Source organism: Neoarius graeffei, chromosome 14, assembly GCF_027579695.1.
Source record: "Neoarius graeffei isolate fNeoGra1 chromosome 14, fNeoGra1.pri, whole genome shotgun sequence".
Taxonomy (NCBI): Eukaryota; Metazoa; Chordata; class Actinopteri; order Siluriformes; family Ariidae; genus Neoarius; species Neoarius graeffei.
In genome coordinates, this window is record NC_083582.1 from 68,795,610 (window position 1) to 68,818,385 (window position 22,776).

Genomic DNA, 22,776 nt, shown 5'->3' on the forward strand with positions numbered 1-22,776 from the left:
GATAGTGGGATTTATGCTCGGGTTTTCTTTCCCTCTAATGCAGACGCTCTGATGTAATGTGAAGCTGATATACTGTTCTGTACTGTCTGCAAAAAACTAATTAAACATTTTGGGGACAAAGATGTGTAATTCATTAGTTGTTTTGGTAAGTAGACCTTTATTTGCCATTTACAGAGGATGTCTTAAATAGTAGCACTGTGTAACAGTCAGAGCTTAAGATGAAGAATTCTGGCATTTAGGATGTGGTTTCTCGGTAACCTGATGCATGTTTTTTTTTTTTAGTCTCATTCACTTCAAGAGAAAGAAAAAAAAGAGAACCTCGTGAAGAAGCAACTGTTTATAGACGCTACAAGTGATCTCAGGAATGAACTTGTTTCATAGATGTTCCACAAGATTAAATGCAACTACAAATATATATCTATCCACATTCACGAGATATGAGCAATCGTGCGTTCTGATTGGCTACACTACTACTAGGCTATCAGCTCACATACCGTGAGTGGAGAAAAACAAAATGGCAGAGCACATCAAGTCAGATATTTCACTTTGTTATCAAGTATTTAAAAGAAACAGAAATAGCTAAAAGAATATAGTCCCCCCCCACACACACCAAATATCTCCGGTTCAACACTCCAGTTCAGTCGGTGGCAGTAATACACCGTTAAGTTGGTTTACCAACCACCAAAAAAAAAAACCTAAAGAACAAGAAGAAAATGGCGGAGCGTTTTGCTGAATCAACCGAGAACAAAATAAAAACCCTACTCGAAAACAACATCCCCCCCAAAAATACAATAAAAAAGCAACAAAATATGGAATGAAAGTATTTGATGGTAAGAACGTATCTTTTTTATTTTTCAAGAATAATTATTATGGCATTTTTCACAAATTGCGAATGTCATTTCGCCGGTTTGTTTACATTCTAAGCGGAAATTATTCTGTCGGACGTTGTGTATAAAGGTTTTATTTATCAAATTCGCAGAAAATAAAAATAAAAATGCTCTGTTTCTCAAAATCCAGTGAATGCGGATAGAATAAAACAGTTATACCACTCAATCTCGTCATACATGGTTTATAGCCATATACTAATGACTTGATTTCATGGAATAACTCATATATATACACTAGTGCATCTCAAAAAATTAGAATACCATGAAAAAGTTCCTTTTTTCATAATTTAATTCAAAAAAGTAAACTTTCATATATTCTATATTCATTACATGTAAAGTGAAATATTTAAAGCCTTTTTTGTTTTAATTTTGATGATTATGGCTTATAGCTCATGAAAATCAGAAATCCAGTATCTCAAATTATTAGAATATTCCCTAAGATCAATCAAAAAAAAGGATTTACAATACAGAAATGTCCAACTTCTGAAAAGTATATTCATTTATACACTCAATACTTGGTTGGGGCTCCTTTACCATGAATTACTGTATCAACGCGGTGTGGCATGGAGGTGATCAGTCTGTGGCACTGCTGAGGTGTTATTGAAGCCCAGGTTGCTTTGATAGTGGCCTTCAGCGTATCTGTATTTTTGGGTCGGGTGTTTCTCATCTTCCTCTTGACAATACCCCATAGATTCTCTCTGGGGTTCAGATCAGGCAAGTTGGCTGGCCAATCAAACACAGTAATATCATGGTCAGCAAACCATTTGGTAGTAGTTTTGGCACTGTGCCCAGGTGCTAAGTCCTGCTGGAAAAGAAAATCAGCATCTCCATAAAGCTTGTCAGCAGATAGAAGCATGGAGTGCTCTAAAATCTCCTGGTTGATGGCTGTGTTGACTTTGGACTTGATAAAATACAGCGGACGAACACCAGCAGATGACATGGCACCCCAAATCATCACAGACTGTGAAAACTTCACACTGGGCTTCAAACACCTTGGATTCTGTGCCTCTCCACTCTTCCTCCAGACTCTAGAACCGTGATTTCCAAATTAAATGCAAAATGTACTTTCATCTGAAAAGAGGACTTTGGACCACTGAGCAACAGTCCATTTCTTTCTCTCCTTAGCCCAGATAAGACACTTCTGACATTGTCTCTGGCTCAGGAGTAGCTTGATATTAGGAATGTGAAAGTTGTATCCCCTTTCTTGAAGATGTCTGTTCGTGATGGGTCTTGATACACTGACACCAGCCTCAGTCCACTCCTTGTGAAGCTCTCCCAAGTTCTTGAATCAACTTTTCTTGACAATCCTCTCAAGACTGCGGCCATCCCTGTTGCTTGTGCACCTTTTCCAGCCACCCTTTTCAGCAATGACCTTTTGTGGCTTACCCTCCTTGTGGAGGGCATCAGTGATCATCTTCTGGACAATAGTCAAGTCAGCAGTCTTCCCCATGATTGTGGTTGTGTGTACTGAACTAGACTGAGAGATACACTGTGTTCATACTGTTTTACTCAAACTCGAAATGAAATATTCTAATATTTTGAGATGTTTTTTTTATGTTTTTGTACCCTATGCCATACTGATTAAAATTAAAATAGAAAAATGCTTGAAACATTTTAGTTTATGTGTAATGAGTCTATAATATATAACATTTTCACTTTCTTAAATAACTGATGGAAAATATAGAACTTTTTCACAATATTCTAATTTTTTGAGATGCACTAGTATATATATATATATATATATATATATATATATATATATATATATATATATATATATATATATATATGATGTCCCATTCTTTAATAAATAAAAACTGTTAGCATTGACAGACTGCTATGGTGCCAGAGAAATAATCAACATCTGGGCGGTAACAGTAGCTCTGTTCACCATCAGACCACATGCTGTTGATTATTTCCCTATAACAACATGCCCCATTCTGCTTCATTCCTTACACACTACAACAATAAACTCACCTTGTGCTGCGATGAATTTGTTTTTATCTTTGTTGCCCTGTGAGACACAAAGCAGACTTTATTCAAACACATGACCACGTGTGAAAATTATTATTGGTGTAAATGTTACAAGTACAGTTTATATACAATTATCACAATAAATACAGTGGATATATAGTAGTAAATATGGGATACTTACATCTATATAAGAAGCATTTATATAATCTGAGTGTGGAATGCCGTCTATTTGTGTCAGCACCACTCTGGAATGATCATCTGATTAGCAAAAACAGACAGCGCTTAGTGTTTAGCTGAACCAGGGTGATATTTACCTCATCCATCTAATTACATGGTATGTATTTTTTTTTCTGCAGCATTTGAGAAAAATAAGTGAGCACTTTATCTTCTTTCTGAGCTTCTAACATGGCTGAGATAAACTCTAAAATTGCCACACTGGTGTGAAAGTGGAGAAAGGTGTGTTGTGTGAGTAGTACAAAGCATAAGTTAAAAAAAAAAAAAAGACAGATATAATCTTCTTCCCAGAGCCAGCAAGAGCCATAGGGGCACCTCCGATGACATTTTAACAGTCCGTCATTGGTGCGTCTAGGGCATTTACACTTGGCAGAGCCCATCCCTCACCAAGTTTCTGTTAAGTTAACTTTTTTTTCACCATGACAGAGCATCTGCCACTAAAGCATGCACAATAAATATTACTCAAAGTTTAAGGTAGGATTGCAATTCAGAAGTGATTTGGAGAACAATTGTTGGACAGTTTTTTCGACAGTAGATAGAGATTTTTATTATAGATTTATTCTCCAGCAGCATGGTGGTGTAGTGGTTAGTACTATCGCCTCACAGCAAGAAGGTCCGGGTTCGAGCCCCGTGGCTGGCAAGGGCCTTTCTGTGCGGAGTTTGCATGTTCTCCCCGTGTCCGCGTGGGTTTCCTCCGGTTTCCCCCACAGTCCAAAGACATGCAGGTTAGGTTAACTGGTGACTCTAAATTGACCGTACAGTAGGTGTGAATGTGAGTGTGAATGGTTGTCTGTGTCTATGTGTCAGCCCTGTGATGACCTGGCGACTTGTCCAGGGTGTACCCCGCCTTTCGCCCGTAGTCAGCTGGGATAGGCTCCAGCTTGCCTGCGACCCTGTAGAACAGGATAAAGCGGCTAGAGATAATGAGATGAGATGAGATCTATTATATCTCTATTATATCTGTGGGTGGCACAGTGATGCAGTGGTTCGTACTGTTGCCTCACAGCAAGAAGGTTCTTGGTTTGAGCCCCGTGGCCAAAGGGGGCCTTTCTGTGTGGAGTTTGTGTGTTCTGTGTGGGTTTCCACAAAAAACATACAGTTAGGCTAACTGGCTACTCTAAGTTGTCCATTGATCAAGTTTGATCTGTGTTGGATGCGCTCTGCCAAGTTTAAGTGCCCTAGACACACCAATGATGGTGTTAAAATGTCATCAGTGGTGCCCCTATGGCTCTTGCTGGCTACGGGAAGAAGAATATACCTATCTTTATTCATTTTTTTTTAACTTAACCCACATTTATCAATATTTTACTCTGTACTTGAGTTGCTCCAACACCTGAATTTCCCTTAATGGGATCAATAAAGGAATGTCTTATCTAATATTCAAATGGCTTTTTGAAAACCTTAATTTTTCCCATAAAGCTGTTGAAATAAGATTAGTACTTAAGTGTGCAAGGTATTACTAGGAACTATTGTTCTGTGTATATTAATTCAAGTCAAACATTTTGAAGGGGGGGGATTTGAGTTAGCACATACAGTGCCTTGCAAAAGTATTCATCCCCCTTCGTGTTTATCCTGTTTTGTTGCATTCCAAGCTGGAATTAAAATGGATTTTTGGAGTGTTAGCACCATTTGATTTACACAACATGCCTATGCCATTGAGAATCTGTGGCATAATGTGAAGATTGCTGTACACCAACGCAACCCATCTAACTTGAAGGAGTTGGAGCAGTTTTGCCATGAGGAATGGGCAAAAATCCCAGTGGCTAGATGTGCTAAGCTAATAGAGACATAGCCCAAGAGACTTGCAGCTGTAATTGTACCAAAAGGTGGTTCTATAAAGAATTGCCTTTTTTTTTTTGGGGGGGGGGGAGGTGAATACTTATGTAGATTCCAGATTTCTGTTTTTTCATCTTAACTATTGTTTGAGTCAGAATAAAACAACGATTTTCACCTTTAAAGTGGTAGGCATGTTGTGTAAATCAAATGGTGCTAACTTTCCAAAAATCCCTTTTAATTAATTCCAACTTGGAATGCGACAAAACAGGATAAACACCAAGTGGGATGAATACTTTTGCAAGACACTGTATACTATCAATGTGAAGATGACTAACTGAAATGCAAAAGGGAAAGGGAAGCAAGACATGTTCACTTTGATCACTATGTAGGCACTTGACAGGTTGGTGTGCATTACAGAGACAGGAAATGCACAGCAAACAGAAAACCACAAAATACAGTCTCTCTATGAGACTGTGACAGCGGAGTGTGTTCTTAGCTAGATCTAGCTATCTGAAGAGAAAGAGAGAAAGTCAGAAAAAAAAAACCACTCACATGGGAGAATATTGGGATATCTGTTCTTTTCTTTGTTATCATCTTTGTTTGCCTCGTCGTACGTGCCTTGTGGGTTTCCGCCTGGTAACGACTGCAGTGGCACAGAATAAACATCATGGACATAATATTGACTAAAAAGGACATTTTGCAAAGTGCAGATTATAAAGGTGATCTTTTTCTTTTTTTCAACTCAGTTTACTGTTTCGAGGTAAATGCTGCATTGTCCAGGCTTTGTTATACTGTATGTGATCACGTGCCCAGAATTATTGGCACTTGCCTAAAAATGTGCAAAAATGTATTCATACTGCACTCTATTTAAAGACTCTGTACCGTATATAAAGTTCTGCAACATTGGTTTCATAATTATCAGAATCCTTACAAATAATAATCAGGTCCTGGAGAAAATAACAGCAACGAGTCTCTTTCTGTAATGTCGAACAAGGTCATATCATCTCAGTCCGCTCCACCATTCAGGATATTTAAGCTCCTTTATGTTCTTAGGTCTGTACATGTGGACGTCCGCTTTCAATTCACATCACAAGTTTTCAGGAGGATTCAAATCTCGAGATGTTTGTTAGAAAACACTGATACTGTATTGTTGTTGTTGTTTTTAACCACATTCTGTATAGATTTTGGAGTATGCTCATCTTTCAATAATGACAGTTTGCATTTATTAATTTGCGCTAGCAGCACTGGTGCAAATTGTAACTCTCTCTCAGGATATTTCTACTTTATTATTATTATTATTATTATTATTATTATTATTATTATTATTCTCCTCCTAACATTATTTCTCCCTCAATTTTCAACCAATCATCACCAAATTTCACATTGCTATGACTTTTGGTGCTGATCTGGATCACTGATCCAGAATGATCCATGAAAAACCGTCTTTTTTTCCTCACTAAGCATCATTCTATATCTCTTACCATTCCAGAGCTATAGGGTACGGTGACAAGATGTCCCGGTTTGTAAGAGCTGGCGCAAATCACTGTGACTTTAGTCACAGTCTCGAGCTAGTTATTATTCTCCTAACGTTATTTAGGATGCTGTTTCTCCCTCGGTTTTCAACCAATCACCAGATTTCACATGAAGAATACCTCTGGGCTGAATTACGTTGCTATGACTTTTGGTGCTGATCTGGATCACTGATACGGAATGATCCATGAAAAATGGGATTTTTTTTCAATCACTTATAAATGTCATTTTCATGATTTTTTTCAATTTTTTTTTTGTTGTTGTTGTTTTGTTCAGGGCAGCTGGGTGCAACTTATCCTCACTAAGCATCATTCTCTATCTCTTACTGTTCCAGATCTATAAGGTACAGTGAGAAGACATCCCGGTTTGTAACAGCTAGTGCAAATTACTGTGACTTTAGTCACAGTCTTGATGTAGTTTAAAGGTAGACTGCCTTTCAGATTTTTCAACTTTAGGTCATAAAAAAAAAAAATCCCTGACGTCCAATTTATTTTTGTTTGGTGGACCGAAAGCTACTGAATTTGAATCACAGACTTTGCATTTTATTAGTTTTTTTTTTTTTTTATAGAGCAATTAGTGAATTTAGGGCCATGTGGCCCTAAATCCTCTGCTATTTTTTCCTGCTTCACCATGAAGCAATATAAGATACTACGTCATGCATCACGTGGTGGGCTTTCCCCGTTCGCTCAAGGCATTGTGGGATATAAATTTGAAACAGGAGAGAAAAATGGAGGACGTGAGCGTGTGAAAGAAACGCGAAAGACCGACTACAGTAACGGAAAGCGAGAAGAAAAGACGTTATGTTACATACGAAGGAAAGGAAATGCAGGACCAAATTAATAAATATCGGCAGTCAGCGAGCACCTCGGTGTGTTCGTTTAGTGACAGAACGATGAAACTGTCAGTGCACAGTCACTTATAGGTAAACCTGTAGATGGCAGTAATGCAACACCACGGATGCCAGCTGCCATAAAACCCAAACGATGAAGAAGACGAAAGTAACCCTGCGCATGTGCACACACACGGACTTCCTCTGTCTGCTTGACTGCGTGAAGCGGTGATTTCATGCACATTATTTGTTCGGGAATCCCCTCAAATGAAATAACTTCCCAGCCACATAATGGCCTTTTTTTTTTTTAGATATTACAGAAATAAACATATATCACAATGACCTAATTTCAGAGGGAGATAAATTTAAACCAATTTTATGAAATCAAAAGGCCGTCGACTTTCAAATTGAGTTTTATGTTAATTAGCAGTGTCGATCTTTTTGGAACATATATTTTTGAGAAAAAATATCCAAAGCGTTGTTCCAACAAAGGTAAGTAGTTGTTTGGTTTGTTCTGAAGTATTGTGTTGTATGTGTGTTTCGTACACTCATTTTTAGGCGTCTGAATTAAGGGTATCATTTAGTCTTGAGGGCATTCGATGTGCACTTTGTTTGACATTTACAGCTACTTCCTGTTTAGTACAGACAGCTTAAGTATCCATTAAGACTGCAGGACATAAACATCCTTTCCATGAGACTTGGAGTTCATTCACAGAGTATATGGTGGCTGAATCACCAGCCAATGATTCAGTTAAAATGACCACGGAATGACTCTTGAATCATCCGCCTTAAATTGCAAATTGGGTCATTCTTAAATGAATCACCAGTGAACCAATATCAAATTATTTCCAATCCTCCAAAATGGCATTTAAACATGTTGGGAAACAAATGCTACTGAATTCCCTGTTAGCCTACTGAATGCATTGGTTGTAAGTGTCAAGGTTAATTCATTTTTATAATACAAAGTCAGCCTGTATTCTGATAAGATATTTAGACTCAGCATACAACATTAGCGTTTCTATGGACGCTGTTTCTACCAAACAATAGTGAGGTAGTTTTTTAAAAGTAGAAAATAATTTACTGAGCAGGAACTCTTTTTTTTTTTTTTTAAACTCTATGATCATCTGTAATCAGCCGAAAATAAATAAAGAACTCACATTGTATTCTTCTCGGAAGAGTTTCCCATCATCAGCCGACCGGATACGGTACTCTTCCTCCAGGTTTTCTACAGGAATTGGGAAATAGGTTTTGGATGTGGAGGGTGATCTCTGCAATAAAACCACCGTCTGTGCCTCTGTAACAAAATGAAAGGAGAAGATTGAAGTCTAGGAATTAAAAGAAGTTGGACACAGACTCATCTCATAGTTCATTCATTCTTCTTCAGTAAACACGTCTGGTCATGGATCCAGAGCCTATCCTAGGATCATTCAGTGCCAGAAAGGAATATATACTCGAGAGGATACTAGTCCATTACAGGGTATCTCTCTCTCTCTCTCTCTCTCTCTCTCTCTCTCTCACACACACACACATGCTCCTAGGGGCAATTTGGACAAGCCAATCCACCTAGTGGCATGTTTTTGACAGGTGGGAGGAAACCAGAGAACCTGAAGGAAGCCCCCAAGGTCATACAGAGAACATGAAAAACTCCACACAGACAGTAACCTGAGCTCAGGATCAAATCCAGCGCTCTGGAGCTGTGACACAAACACTACCTGCTGCACCACTTTGGCTTGAGTATGTTATTATTATAGTGACGCTCCCCACGTGCAGAGCAGAGCCCCATACTTAAGAGAATATGGTAACACGTCAACCTGATTTTTGATGACTTTTGACCAGATAATGTCTGTATGAAAAACAAATGTGCACCACCACATGGAACCCAATCATAAGCACAAGGCAACGTATCTCAAACACCTGACCACCAGACAACGAAATTTGTATCTTTATTTACATAAGATATACGGGTTTTTTATCCAGCACTTATTGGTTTGTTTGGTTTTTTTGTGTGTCCTGGGTAAGACTTTAAACCGCATCCGGTGGTGAGGTCCTGGTTCAGGAGTTCCAAGGTTCCAGGTAGAATGTCACTACCCCCTAGTCACCACTGTTCTGGGGCACCCTTGGGCAAGGTGCACAACCCATAAGCCTCCCACGTCAGGGTTACGATACTAGTGCCACTGTGGTATAGGTTCTTGTTAGAATCAAGTGGATGGGGTGGGCCCCTGAGCAATGCTCACTGCTGCCATTGTGGTCAGGCCTTTAGGTCAAATGGATAGGGGTTAAGGCCCCTGACAAACGCCTAGTCCTGGGTGCGGCAGAGGATAACTGATGGCGCATCACGGCTGAAACCTTCATCTTTCCTGGCATCTTGACTATGTCTTGCTCTGGACTCGGAAAGTTGAAAGGTTTGGTTCTGGTTTGTGCACCCAGTCCCCACTCTATTTTGTGGCCGTGAGACATGGGTCACTTATCGGAAGCAGATGAGACAATTGGAAATGTATCATCAGCGATGTCTGAGACGAATTCTGAATATCAAATGGCAAGACAAAGTAACAAACGCTGTCGTACTTAAGAGAGCATCCTCATCTAGCCTGGAATCAATCATTCTGCGTCATTGGCTAAGGTGGGCTGGTCACCTCCGTAGAATGCCAGACTATCGTCTTCCTAAACAATTCTACTTCTCGCAGCTGTCTCATGGTACCAGGCCAGTGGGCACTCCAAAGAAAAGGCACAAGGACCTTCTAAAGTCCTCCCTGCTGAAATGTCGAATCAATTCTAATGAGTAGGATCAACTAGCAATGGATCGGCATGTTTGGAAAAACATAACCCGCGATGGTGTTCTTCACTTTGAGAAAGCCAGACTTATTGAAGAATCCGCGTGTTATGAGCATAGCAAGTCCACCACCCAATGGTGTCGAGACAATCAACAGATTGGTCATAGCTGAACCTATGTTCCATTAATCCATTCAGCCACCATACTCGTATATGAGTGGCAGCAATGATGTTATTGCTTTTTAATTTGCTTTTTAAAAATAACATGGGCTTATTTACTAATATATTTTACAGAAAATAATCATGACTGTTTCATATAAAACTAGTTAAAACAGTTTTATTAGTCCACTAACTTCTTGGACTGTTGACTGTTTCTGTCATGTAAGGGTGATAGACGGATGTAATTGCAGGGAGAGTTTTACTGAAAACATGCTCATAAATCCAACAGATCCAAAACGTAGACAGAGTTGAAAAGCAGGCAGTGGTCGAGCGAGGCTCAGACAGGATATCAGAGGTAATACAATACTCACAGTCCAAAAACACAATGTATACTTCACAAAGTCTGTGTGTTACTGAGAGTCCTTATACCGGTATGTATGTGCTGTGATTGAGCTCTAATCAGGAACAGGTGCATGGTAATTTGTCCTAATGGTGCTGCGCTCCGAGTGCTAATGCACGTGGACATGAAAGATGTAACCAAACAACTGTTTGACATCAAGTTTGTTACTGGATCATAACTATATAGTAATGATGTAAAGTGAAAGCACTGGTTCACTGCTGTCCACCAGGCACCCAGCAGAGTCACACCATAATAAATGTCGTGGGGTTGTTTCTGGCACATGGCATGCAATGTCAAAGAAAGGAATAAATGTGTATTCGTAACTGCGATGCGTATCTCATTATTGGTCTCACTGTCACAACACAATGCAGCAATTTATTGACATGAAATACACGACACTACACAATTCGATGGTTCATATGCTCTAATATTATTATTCTGTTCAGTTTGGTTTTGGGGCGGCACGGTGGTGTAGTGGTTAGCGCTGTCGCCTCACAGCAAGAAGGTCCGGGTTCGAGCCCCGTGGCTGGTGAGGGCCTTTCTGTGCGGAGTTTGCATGTTCTCCCCGTGTCCGCGTGGGTTTCCTCCGGGTGCTCCGGTTTCCCCCACAGTCCAAAGACATGCAGGTTAGGTTAACTGGTGACTCTACATTGACCGTAGGTGTGAATGTGAGTGTGAATGGTTGTCTGTGTCTATGTGTCAGCCCTGTGATGACCTGGCGACTTGTCCAGGGTGTACCCCGCCTTTCGCCCGTAGTCAGCTGGGATAGGCTCCAGCTTGCCTGCGACCCTGTAGAAGGATAAAGCAGCTAGAGATAATGAGATGAGATGAGATTTTTTTCAGTGTGAAGCTCAGATCTCGACGACAAGATGCAATTTAAACTCTATGCCAAACTATTCATAAATTATTAAGTAGTAGACACTATGTCATGTCTGCATCTGCTTGCACTTAAGACTCCACTTCCCAGAATTCACAGCAGTCTTCAAATATGGCTGCGACGGAATAAAACAACCACCTTACACTTCACCACTCACAGTTTCCGGATTACTATTTGCACTCACCTGTTCACAGCTCACCTATTTTAGGACTCTGTTCACAGTTTGTCTTCATGAAGTATATGCTCAGTTCTATGTGTCTTACTTTACTAAGCAGGGGTGGGTTTCCCAAAAGCATCACAGCTCAAAGATCATCGTTAAATGGTAGAGCGAGCAGCACAATGAACACTGTCTCTCCTAGTTAAGACGCTCTTAGTGTTAAGAGTCAAGTCAGGTCAAGTCAAGTTTATTTGTATAGCGCTTTTAACAATAAACATTGTCACAAAGCAGCTTTACAGAATTTGAACGACTTGAAATATGAGCTAATTTTATCCCTAATCTATCCCCGATGAGCAAGCCTGTGGCAATGATGGCAAGGAAAAACTCCCTCAGACGACTTGAGGAAGAAACCTCGAGAGGAACCAGACTCAAAAGGGAACTCATCCCCATCCAGGCAACAACAGACAACATGACTATAACATTAACAGTCCTAACAAAATCAGCTTCGTTGATGCTATAAACCCCCCCACCGACGGAAACCCGACAGCAAAACCGTTCACAACAACCGTAGTCCCAAAGTCAGCAAGTCAACTGAGGCTTTTGGGAAACCCACGGAAGTTAGTTATCTGGTTTGACCTTGTCTACACTTTGGATTTTGTTCTTTTGCCTTTGCTTCTGATACCCTGGTTGTGCCTCGCCTGACCATTGCCTGTTTTTGATTCTCTCGTTTGCCTTATCATTTGGATTTGTCTGCCAGTTTGCCTGAATAAAACTCTCTTTCAGCTTTTACATCTTCCTGCATTCCTGACACACTATAAGATCTGCTTAGTTCACACCATCACAGACTAGGATTCATGAAGTAAGATCCACAAATGACTATGAATTGAGTGGAAATTAAAACGTCGACAGTTAGTTTACATTCTGCAAAGCATTAAAATCTGTTTAATTAACGTGAACCTACAGGAATTAATGAAATTATTTCAGTCATAAAATACTGCATTAGAACACACACAATTTGTTACAAACTAACATGGAGAGCACAACACAATCCCAGTCCGAGTAAGAACACACATTCGGCCACAAGTGTATAAGAGTGAGGTGAACGTCCCAGAATTTCAGGGTAAACGTTGAAACTGAGAACAACACTCTGAGAAAACGGTTCCTTGGTTGTACCTCTGGGGGAACCCTTAAAGTGCGTATTCTGGACCAATTTCGTTTTTTTTTATATGAAAGTATGTCCCTTTACACACACTTCCAGAAGGGTAATTTTGCACAAGGCCATCTGTCTGCAGCAGAAAAAATAAAATAACAAAACGCGTCTGGAAAAATCCCAAGGGAGTCTGGAGCCAGATTCGTGACGTTACCTGCGGAAGCGCCAGCAGGCTGCGAGAGCTTTGCACGGTTTCAGTGCACAGCCTGTGTAGACCAAGCGCTCCCATTTCTCTCTCATTGTCCGGTCTTTTGGGAAACGATGAGTACTAATCCCATCAAGATTGGTGTTGCTACACCCTCCTACGATACATCTGTTAACCATTTTAATAATTACGCGATAACGTTGAAGAAATTTGCAGAAAACCACCAGGTCGTTTTCTCATAAACAAACCAGCGCTGATGTAGGATTCAGAGGGAGGCATCCTGCACGTGACGTCATGAAAATCAATGTTTGCCGGGAAATCCAAATGCCAAGTTTTTTCAGAGGCGGACCAATTCGCCTCAAATGGCTCGATTTCAACTGAATTTTTCTGGTATTGCGCAAGGTTAAAAAATTGCACAAAATGCAAAATGTGACAGATATTTGACCAAAGTTTAATATAAAATAGGAGAATTACATTGATCTTGCTCATGAATTTACCCGTGATATGCACTTTAAAGGTTCTATATAGAACACTATTATAGTGTTGCCTTATCAGAAAGGAATTTCTGTGCTAAAACTCCTTAATTATCCAATAAACCCTAAAAGAACCCTTTTTTCTTATGACTGTAAAAAAGCTCTACTGCTGGGATCTGCAACTTAATTTACTTATTTAATTCAATTTGTCTTCTAGAGGAAGTAGAAATATTGTGTGGGCTGCAAATACATCATAAGCTACACACATTACCCCACATGTCTGGTTTTGTAATGAGAAAAGTTGCATCTTAAAATCTGTACAGCTTATAGTTTTAATAAAGTTATTGTTTTGACACTATTATAATCTGGATGATGTGTGAGGTGTAAAATGCTGGATGTTTCACGCTTACAGTAGCTGATGAAGCATGTTTTATACAGCAGAAGGGGCAAAGCCAGGCCAGGTGTTCCAGTGAAGACGTGTTCAGGTTTGGGTCAATGAGGTGAAGTACCAGAGATCAGATGAGTGTATTGTGAGACACACTGTACGCTACAAGATCCAGGCGCGACATACACAGGTGTGCATCTTTGTTTATATATATATATATATATATATATATATATATATATATATATATATATATACACACTGGGTGCGATTTGCTGGGGGGGGGGATCATCCCCCCCTCTGGTTTTTATCTCTGCTGAAAAAAAATCCTCGGGGACAACCCCGTCAATAAAACAAACAAACCAAAAAAAAAGTTGACATGACAGGCATGTTGTGACACAGTTTTCTATGGTCTACATTGCACTCACTTTCAAAATGGCCCGAAGTGGCAGCTTTGATGTTCACGAACGTCCCCAGCAAATAGATACATTGTAGATAATAACAATATCTTTGCGTTCTATGCAGGGATGCAAACAGCGCGCCTTTTGGCGGATGCCGCCTTTTTCACGGCCGATTTTTTTTTTTTTTTTGGGGGGGGGCGTTGGAGTGTCTGATTATAATTTCAAAGTAAATTCTGTATTAAAATTACTAAGTAAGCAAATCCGTTACAGTCCATGAAACAGGAAGTATAAGGATGAGAAAAAAACAGTTTAAATCGGAAAGCTGGGCACAATGTGAACTGCGCCATCAGAGCAAACTGTTCATTTAGTATTCATGTATTTCAGTGATTTTCGAGTCACTGTCCATTTAATCCGGAGGGAGAGAAACATCACAGCAACGCGACAAGCAATGCGAACTTTGTTGTGTTAGTGTTCGTGTATTTAGTCAGAGAGATAGGAAGATGAATTTACTGTACTATCTCTGGTTTAGTGTTCGTTTTCATTTAGTGTTATTCATTTGATATCATCGGATGTTATTGAGCTGTTAGCCTATTGTGACGTTTCATGATTAAAAAAAAACATCCCCCTTCTGTTTTTTTGACAAATCGCACCCTGTATGTATGTATGTATATATATATATATATATATATATATATATATATATATATATGTATATGTGTGTATGTATAGATAGATAGATAGATAGATAGATAGATAGATAGATAGATAGAACACAGCCCTTTTAAGAAACTACATTTCCCATCAGCCAACTTCCGTGTTGACCTACATCACGCCTGGGCGGGATCACCAATGTCACTTCCTCCCTGAAGGCATAAGTAACGGAACAACGCTTCCGTCTCTCTCTCTCTCTCTCTCGTCTTGGATGTCAAGCCATCTGGACACAAAGAGATACCCCGCACCAGAAAACCCAAGAAAAGACGTCTTTCTCCCGAGAATACGATTCAACACGGTTTTTGTTTACCCTTGGCCACGGTAGACCACTTAAATCGTGCTATCTCTCTCTCGGTTGAATTACAGCCGGTTTGTTTGTCTATTATAGTAACGTTACGAACTGCAGCCCGGAACAGTTCAATTAAAGTTTAGAAGCGACCGGATCCTTCTAATTAAAAAGCTGTGCACATTATCTGATCAGAGAATTTCTTTTCATCACGAGCGACCACACGTCGGACCAAGAAATCCTGTGCCTTCCACGGAAGCGACTCACGTGCTCCACAACGGTGAAACTCCAAAAGTCTCGGAACATCTCATAATCTCACGTAGAGACGAGATACTGAAGTAAGACTGGCATTTGGGCAAAACCTAGTCTTAGGAATTAGCTTTTATGAAGCAGTGTGAATTTAAACTCAGGAATGGTTTAACTGTGTACACTGTAAACACTTAGGATGTTGAATTGATGATTGTTCTATTTTGTTTTGACCTCTCAATTGTTTAATAGATAGGCTGTGCATGTTTCTCTATTCCTTACTAACATCCTAAATTTCCTTATTACACATTTTGACCTCATCAAGATTTCAGTGGATTTAGTAGTGTTATGAGCTAGTGGGTTAGCTACCGGCTAGTCCTTGGTTACTTAGAAACACGTGGCCACAGGCCTCACAAGCACACCTTAGCTAAACACACGGCTAATTCCTTTGTCTCGTTAGCAAGCTAGGCTAACCTTTTTGCTTAGGCCACAGGCCACACACAAACACACCTTAGCTAGCAATCCATGCTAACTTTTTGTTCAGGCCACACACAGGCTAACTCTTTGTCAGGCCATGTGGCCACACACAAACACATCTTAGCTAGCATTCCTTTGTCTTAGCTAGCGACACAAGGCTAATCTGTGTCTCCATACGTGGCCAAAACATCTCAATTAGCAACCAAAGCTAACTCTCTTGCTGTACTTAGAAACACGTGGTCATAAGGCCTCACACACACACACCATATCATATTTGTATATAATGATTCCAACTGATATTATCCATTTTTATCTTTGTTATAATAAATCCATTTATTATTGAAACTGTGTGTTTATTTGTGTTCCGATATTTTTGAAGTCGCCCAACCTCAAAGAATTCCAAGGTGCATATGAGTTGTGTAATACGGTAAGTGATCATAATAATTTGGAATATACCATAATTTAGCTGTTTGGTAATTTATTATAAAGCACCAAAATTAATGGTATCAATTAATGAGACTGATCCAATGAGACTGATTTAATACTTAATGAGACTGATTCAATGAGATTGATCACTTAATTACCAACTGCACCTACATATATATCAATGTTTTCCCCAGAAAAAAATTAAAGCTCTAAATTCTGGCATGATAAAACACAGACAATTGAGCGCCAGTGGCGTGAAGCGAAACTAGGGGGGTCTGGGGGCATGCCCCCCCGGAAAATTTTTTGAAAATAGATGCTCTCAGGTGCATTTTCAGGGTCTCTGAGCGGTTTTAAATACATGATTATAGGATAGATTTTAACAGTGCTTCAATGATTTCTGACCTAAATAGTATTAATGTATACACATTTGAAATTTCACCTTACGCTACGTTCACACTGCAAGGCTTAATGCTCAATTCTGATTTTTTTGTGAAATCCGATTTTTTTGTGAGGTCGTTCACATTAACAAATATATGCGACTTGTATGTGATCCTCAGTATGAACGAAAAGCGACCTAAAAGTGTTCCGCATGCGCATTGCAGGATACGACGACGTCACACGCAGTGAGCATGGCCAGTGTTTACGGAAGTAAAACCGCCCGGTTGCGGTATGACCCATCCAATCTAGCTTGAATAGCTGCATCCCCCCAAATGGAAATCAGCTCCCTAACCTCTGCGTCCTTCCATTGAGAAGATTCAGAACCTTCACAGCCCGAAGCGTCCCTCGCACTGATGTCATGCGCAGGGGCGCAGATACGTTTTTTGAACTGGGGGGGACAAAGCTGCCAGCAAACCAACCCCAACCCCGATATGCCTGTCAAACTTGTTGTTAGTAACCATAGCAACCAAGCTCGAGCTCGCAACCTGTGCAGTCTGCGCAGCTCAACCAACCGAATATCAGTCTTTCTTTTGTTTTATGTGATTTGTTGCAACTATGTATACACTGCTGTACACCTCAATAAACCGAATGGTAATTAGTCTTTTGATTTTTCCGTGAGGTTTGCCTTATGCAAAGAAAGACAGCATAGACGTTTTTTCCTCCCTATAAGTGGGGGGGACCGAGCGAGGTGAATTTAAATCTGGGTGGGACGAGTCCCCCCCTCTATCTGCGCCCGTGATTATGCGCCATGTTGTTGTAACTTTTTTTGAGAGACCCGCCGCCTACTTCAGCGCAGAATAGTGACGTTTGTGGCTTGTTGATGACGTGTAAGTCGGATGAATGCGACCTGGCAGTTCAGACTGAAGTCGCATATGAAAAGAGAGGATAGGAATCGGAATTAGGACCACATATCCAAACGGCCTGGGTCGGATTTGAAAAAATCGGATCTGTGTCGTTCATATTGTCAATAAAAGATCGGATACAGGTCACATATGGGCGAAAAGATCGGATTTGAGTCACTTCAGCCTGCAGTGTGAACGTAGCCTCAAAGTTCAACATGCAAGTTAAACTGTTTTGTTATAGATTACTGAGGTATACGATAGATTTGAAAATCTACGGGGATCCCTTGCACTTAATTATCTATGATCAAGTCGTGTTGTAACAAAAATGTGCATGAAAATATGAACAGTGGTTTGCTCCATCTTATGCAATCCAATGAAGAGAATCGATCATCATGACCTCCTGTTGATCACAAAGGGATCTGAACCTAAGAACTGCCACCTTAAAATAAGTTGCTGTATAACTATAACTGTAATGATTTAGAATGTTTCGGATGCAATTACCGTAATATATGTATAACTAAGATGCACTGAAAAGAAAAGTAAGGCAACTGCATATTATAAAGTTTAAATTTTGGCACTTTATTAAATGGACTCGATTTAGATTAAAACATATTTAAAGGAAAAGAAAACTTAATTCATACATTTAAGTTTGCAGAAAGATTATGTATTTATAAAAACATTCATGAGAATTTGTTAACAAGTGTCAAATGTAGCATAATTTTGAATAATAATAATAATGATAAGCGTATTTGGCAGTGTGATGTCACTGCGACTCTTTAACAAAAGAATAATCCGGAGCCGCCTTTTGTTAAATGGATCCCAGTGACATCACACTGCCAAAAATGCTTATGATGATTATTTGAAATTATGCTATATTTGACACATTTGGACAACTTCACTTCGTGAGAGTGTTTATAAGTGCATAATCTTTCTGCAAACCCAAACTAATGAATGAAGTTTTCTATTCCTTTAAAGCAGATTAATTCTCCTCGGCTTTTGCTTGTCCCAATGTTGGGCGACTCTCTCATAGTCCGTCTCGCTGTCATCCATGCTGATGTGGATCAAATTGTCCAGCGAGTCTTCTCCTAGCTTAAAGTCAGTCGGCTTTGTCCGTCTGGTGGGGGACAACATCGGCAGCCAATGAGATCGCTTCTAATGAACTGGAAACTTCCGGGATGTCTGATGTTTTCTTTCGATATTTTTATTGGATGGTTTGAACATGTGATCTTGACGTCGCCAACAGATTACAGTTTCTTTACATCATACCACGCGGACATATTACTTTGACAGAATCAACACAAACATTGGAAAAAAAGACGGCTTGTTTAACACAAATATCAATCAGTATGTAAATGGATCTGTTATTTGCTCTCCTATGTATCTAGTTACTTGTCGGTAGGAAATTTTAACGTATCGGTATAAATCTAAGCGTATCGGATTTTAACTAAAGCGACTAAGCGTATCGGCAAGCAGAGCAAGCGTATCGGGCCCGATACACTAAAACACTTTGGGGAAAACCATGATATATATATGTATGCCACTTGTATTTTTCAGGACATCGAGAACAGCAACCGTGACAGATTCAAATAATATTGGCTGGCTTTTTCCGTGGTATATCAGATATATTCCATTCGGCTAGCATGATATTGAACAAGTCAATGACGAGTAGCTGAATGGAATATAACTGATATACCATGAAAAAAGCCAGTCAATATTATTATTATTATTATTATTATTATACATACACATTCCTTTCAGGTGTTCAATGCGTCTTTCTCTTTCAAAATTATCTCAAAATCTTCTGTATTTAACGAAGCAAACCTGGCAGCCATGTCGGTTTACAAATTGTCCCAGTCACTCGCTAGCATGGAAGTTTTACATCTCCGATGTGTGACATCGTGTTGTCTTGACAACCATGCAATATCATAAACCATATTCAATGCTCATTCTCCATGGGGTAGAGTGATGTAATACACGTCGGATAAGCGATATGCTAACAATATTGCATGCTATCAAATCAAATGAATGAAACCCACTAGAAGGGAATAGAACATGTTTTATTCCATCGCAAAAGTGTCCTGTATGGATAATAATTAACTAATATGGCTGGCTTTTTTTTTTCATAGTTTATCAGATATATTCCATTCAGCTAGCATGATATTGAACGAGTCGAAGACAATTACGATTGCCCATTTTTCCTGCTTCCAGCACATCAACTTCGAGAACTGACCGTTCTCTTGCTGCGTAATATATCCCGCCCCTTGACAGGTGCCTTTGTAATGAGATAATTAATGTTGTTCACTTCACCTGTCAGTGCTCATAATGTTATGGCTGATCGGTGTATATATATATTTAACAATTATTCCACAAAATCGAGTCGTACATGAGCTGATAGCTGATGAGGCACATAGCACCAACTCGGCTATAAGCCATGTACAACGAGATTGAGTGGAATAACTGTTTTATTCTATACACATTCACTGGATTTTGAGAAACAGAGCATTTTTTTTTTTGCAAATTTGATAAATAAACACTTTACACAAAATGTCTGACAAAATAATTTCTGCTTAGAATGTAAACAAACCGGCGAAATGACAGTAGAAATTTGTGAAAAACACAATAATAATAATTCTTGAAAGAAAAAAAGATACAAAGATATGTTCTTACCGTACCATCAAATACTTTTATTCCATATTTTGTTGCTTTTTTGTATTTTTTGGGGTTTTGTTTTCGAGTAGAGATTTTATTTCATCCGCGGTTGGTTCAGCAACACGCTCTACCATTTTGTTTTTCTCTACACGCGGTATATGAGCTGATATCCTAGTAGTAGAATAGCCAATCAGAGTGCACGATTGCTCATATCCAGTGAATGTGTATAGAATATATATATATATATATATATATAAAACGTAATGTAACAATATAGTGCATCATTTAAGACAATAGCAGCTTGGTAACGGCAAAGAAGAACTAAATTCCTTGTCAGATCTATAAATTCAAGTGTAGCAAAATAAAAATAAAAAAAGAAATGGTTGTTAAGCGTGCAAATGTTTGGGGATACACATTTTATTTGGAGAGATTCGTTTCTAACTCAAGCTACTGAATCATGAAAGTCTGACTCACGAATGAATGACAGTCATGAGAACTGTGAGTCACACGGTTGGTACTTGCACATCGGCTTGTGGGAATTAATTTGTCAGACTCGCTGAAATGTTGTTCAAATGAAATAGCTTATTCGTTGGTCATTAACAAGGTTAGCGTTGCATACCTGGATAGGGCAAATGTCATTGCATAACTGCAATCATTTTAGTTTTAGTAATCTTAAATATCTTGTACTGTTCGTTACACAAAGCGCTTACGGAGACATCAGGTCACAAGGTCGCTTACACAATTCTTTAGTCAGAGAAGAGGCACACACATGGAACTATGTGTTAAATATCCGCTTTCATGTTATACAGCTAACCTGCTTGATATGAGGGGATTTATTCATAGCTTCCTCTAAGATCATTACTGGTTGCTCCGATTTCAGGATTCAAGAAAATTGCATACATGTCAACCTATACGGAATGTCCGTATTTTATACGGATTTGATTCAATAAACGTAGTATACGGTTGTATAAATAAAGTTATACGGATTCTTTAAAAAAAAAACTTCAATATTTATTTAGAGCTATAATCAATTCCCACGATGATAAACGTACTGTACACCACAGACAGCCAGTAAAGAGTCTTATGAAATCGCGTGTTATCTTGTGGTAGCGAGACTCCGTTCCACTTTTGATCATGCGCACACCGCATTGCGAGAATCCCGCCAACCGGGAAGTCATAGACATATAAACATAGACACCGCCTTCTGCGTAGAATCATACGTCATCCTCGCCGCCATATTGGATGTGGCAAAGTGGAGATTCTTCAGCCGTCTCTGGTATAGCGTCTAGACAGTAGCCGAGAATAAAGATGCCTCATTCATGTGCTGCGTTTAACTGTACCAACAGGTTTACCGTCCAAACGAGATCATATGGGATTACCTTTCACAGGTGAGACTGGAAAAATACTTTGTATTCATTCTGAAGGTTTATTGTTATTAATATTGAATAAAAAGTAACTGGGATATATATTGCTAATTATCATTCAAATTTTAGGTAAATTATTTTAATTTGCATCTTATACGGATTTTATAAGGGAAATACGGATTTTGGAGGTTGGTTATACAGGTTTGATTGACCAAAGGTTGACATGTATGAAATTGTGCACAATGATGGAGAAATTTGTTCTAAATACAGCCCAGTTCAAGTTGCAGAAGAGTGTTCTGGATACAAATGAGCGCAGAATATCGTCAAAATTGAACGGATCAAAATTTAATATTTACATTGGGATTTCTTGATTATTTTCGCGCCTTAGGTATCAAGTTTTTGAAGACGGGGAGCAGATATATTTGCAGTTTGCACAAATCAAATCCAATATGTTCACACAACTCAAGTGATTTGAAAATATATGCAGATCAGTGGTCTGGTAAAGGGTTGGAGTTGTGTTTGTTACCTCCGCCAAGGAGGTTATGTTTTCGTTAGCGTTGGTTTGTTTGTCTGTCTGTTGGTTTGTCTGTTAGCAACATTATGGAAACAAGTTATGAACGGATTGCTCTGAAATTTTTTCCAGAGGTGTGACTGGGCACAAGTAACAATCCATTAAATTTTGGCGGTGATCCGGATCACCGTCTGGATCCCGGAATTTTTTAAAGGATTCTTGGCGGAGGTCTGCGCTCTCAGAGTGCTTTTCTAATTTCTTTTGTAATGACTTCATACAGGGGTGGTGTAGTGGTTACCACTGTCACCTCACAGCAAGAAGGTCCAGGTTTGAGCCCCGTGGCCGGCGAGGGCCTTTCTGTGTGGAGTTTGCATGTTCTCCCCGTGTCCGCGTGGGTTTCCTCTGGGTGCTCCGGTTTCCCCCACAGTCCAAAGACATGCAGGTTAGGTTAACTGGTGGCTCTAAATTGACCGTAGGTGTGAATGTGAGTGTGAATGGTTGTCTGTGTCCATGTGTCAGCCCTGTGATGACCTGGAGACTTGTCCAGGGTGTACCCCGCCTTTCGCCCGTAGTCAGCTGGGATAGGCTCCAGCTTGCCTGTGACCCTCTACAGGATAAGT

The 22,776-nt window shown here is 39.5% G+C and overlaps 1 protein-coding gene across 7 annotated transcripts in view; it reads right to left on the bottom strand.

Moving 5' to 3' along the window:
• The window catches only part of ptprea (protein tyrosine phosphatase receptor type Ea), a 320,826-nt gene that overhangs the window by 43,091 nt on the left and 254,959 nt on the right, over positions 1-22,776 (bottom strand). For all 7 annotated transcript variants that reach the window (XM_060940270.1, XM_060940271.1, XM_060940275.1 and 4 more), the window contains 4 exons: positions 8,388-8,524; positions 5,424-5,514; positions 3,043-3,119; positions 2,865-2,901 (listed from right to left, as the gene is read on the bottom strand). In XM_060940270.1, the coding sequence (XP_060796253.1) occupies positions 2,865-2,901; positions 3,043-3,119; positions 5,424-5,514; positions 8,388-8,524 (342 nt within the window). The remainder of the gene's footprint in view (positions 1-2,864; positions 2,902-3,042; positions 3,120-5,423; positions 5,515-8,387; positions 8,525-22,776) is intronic.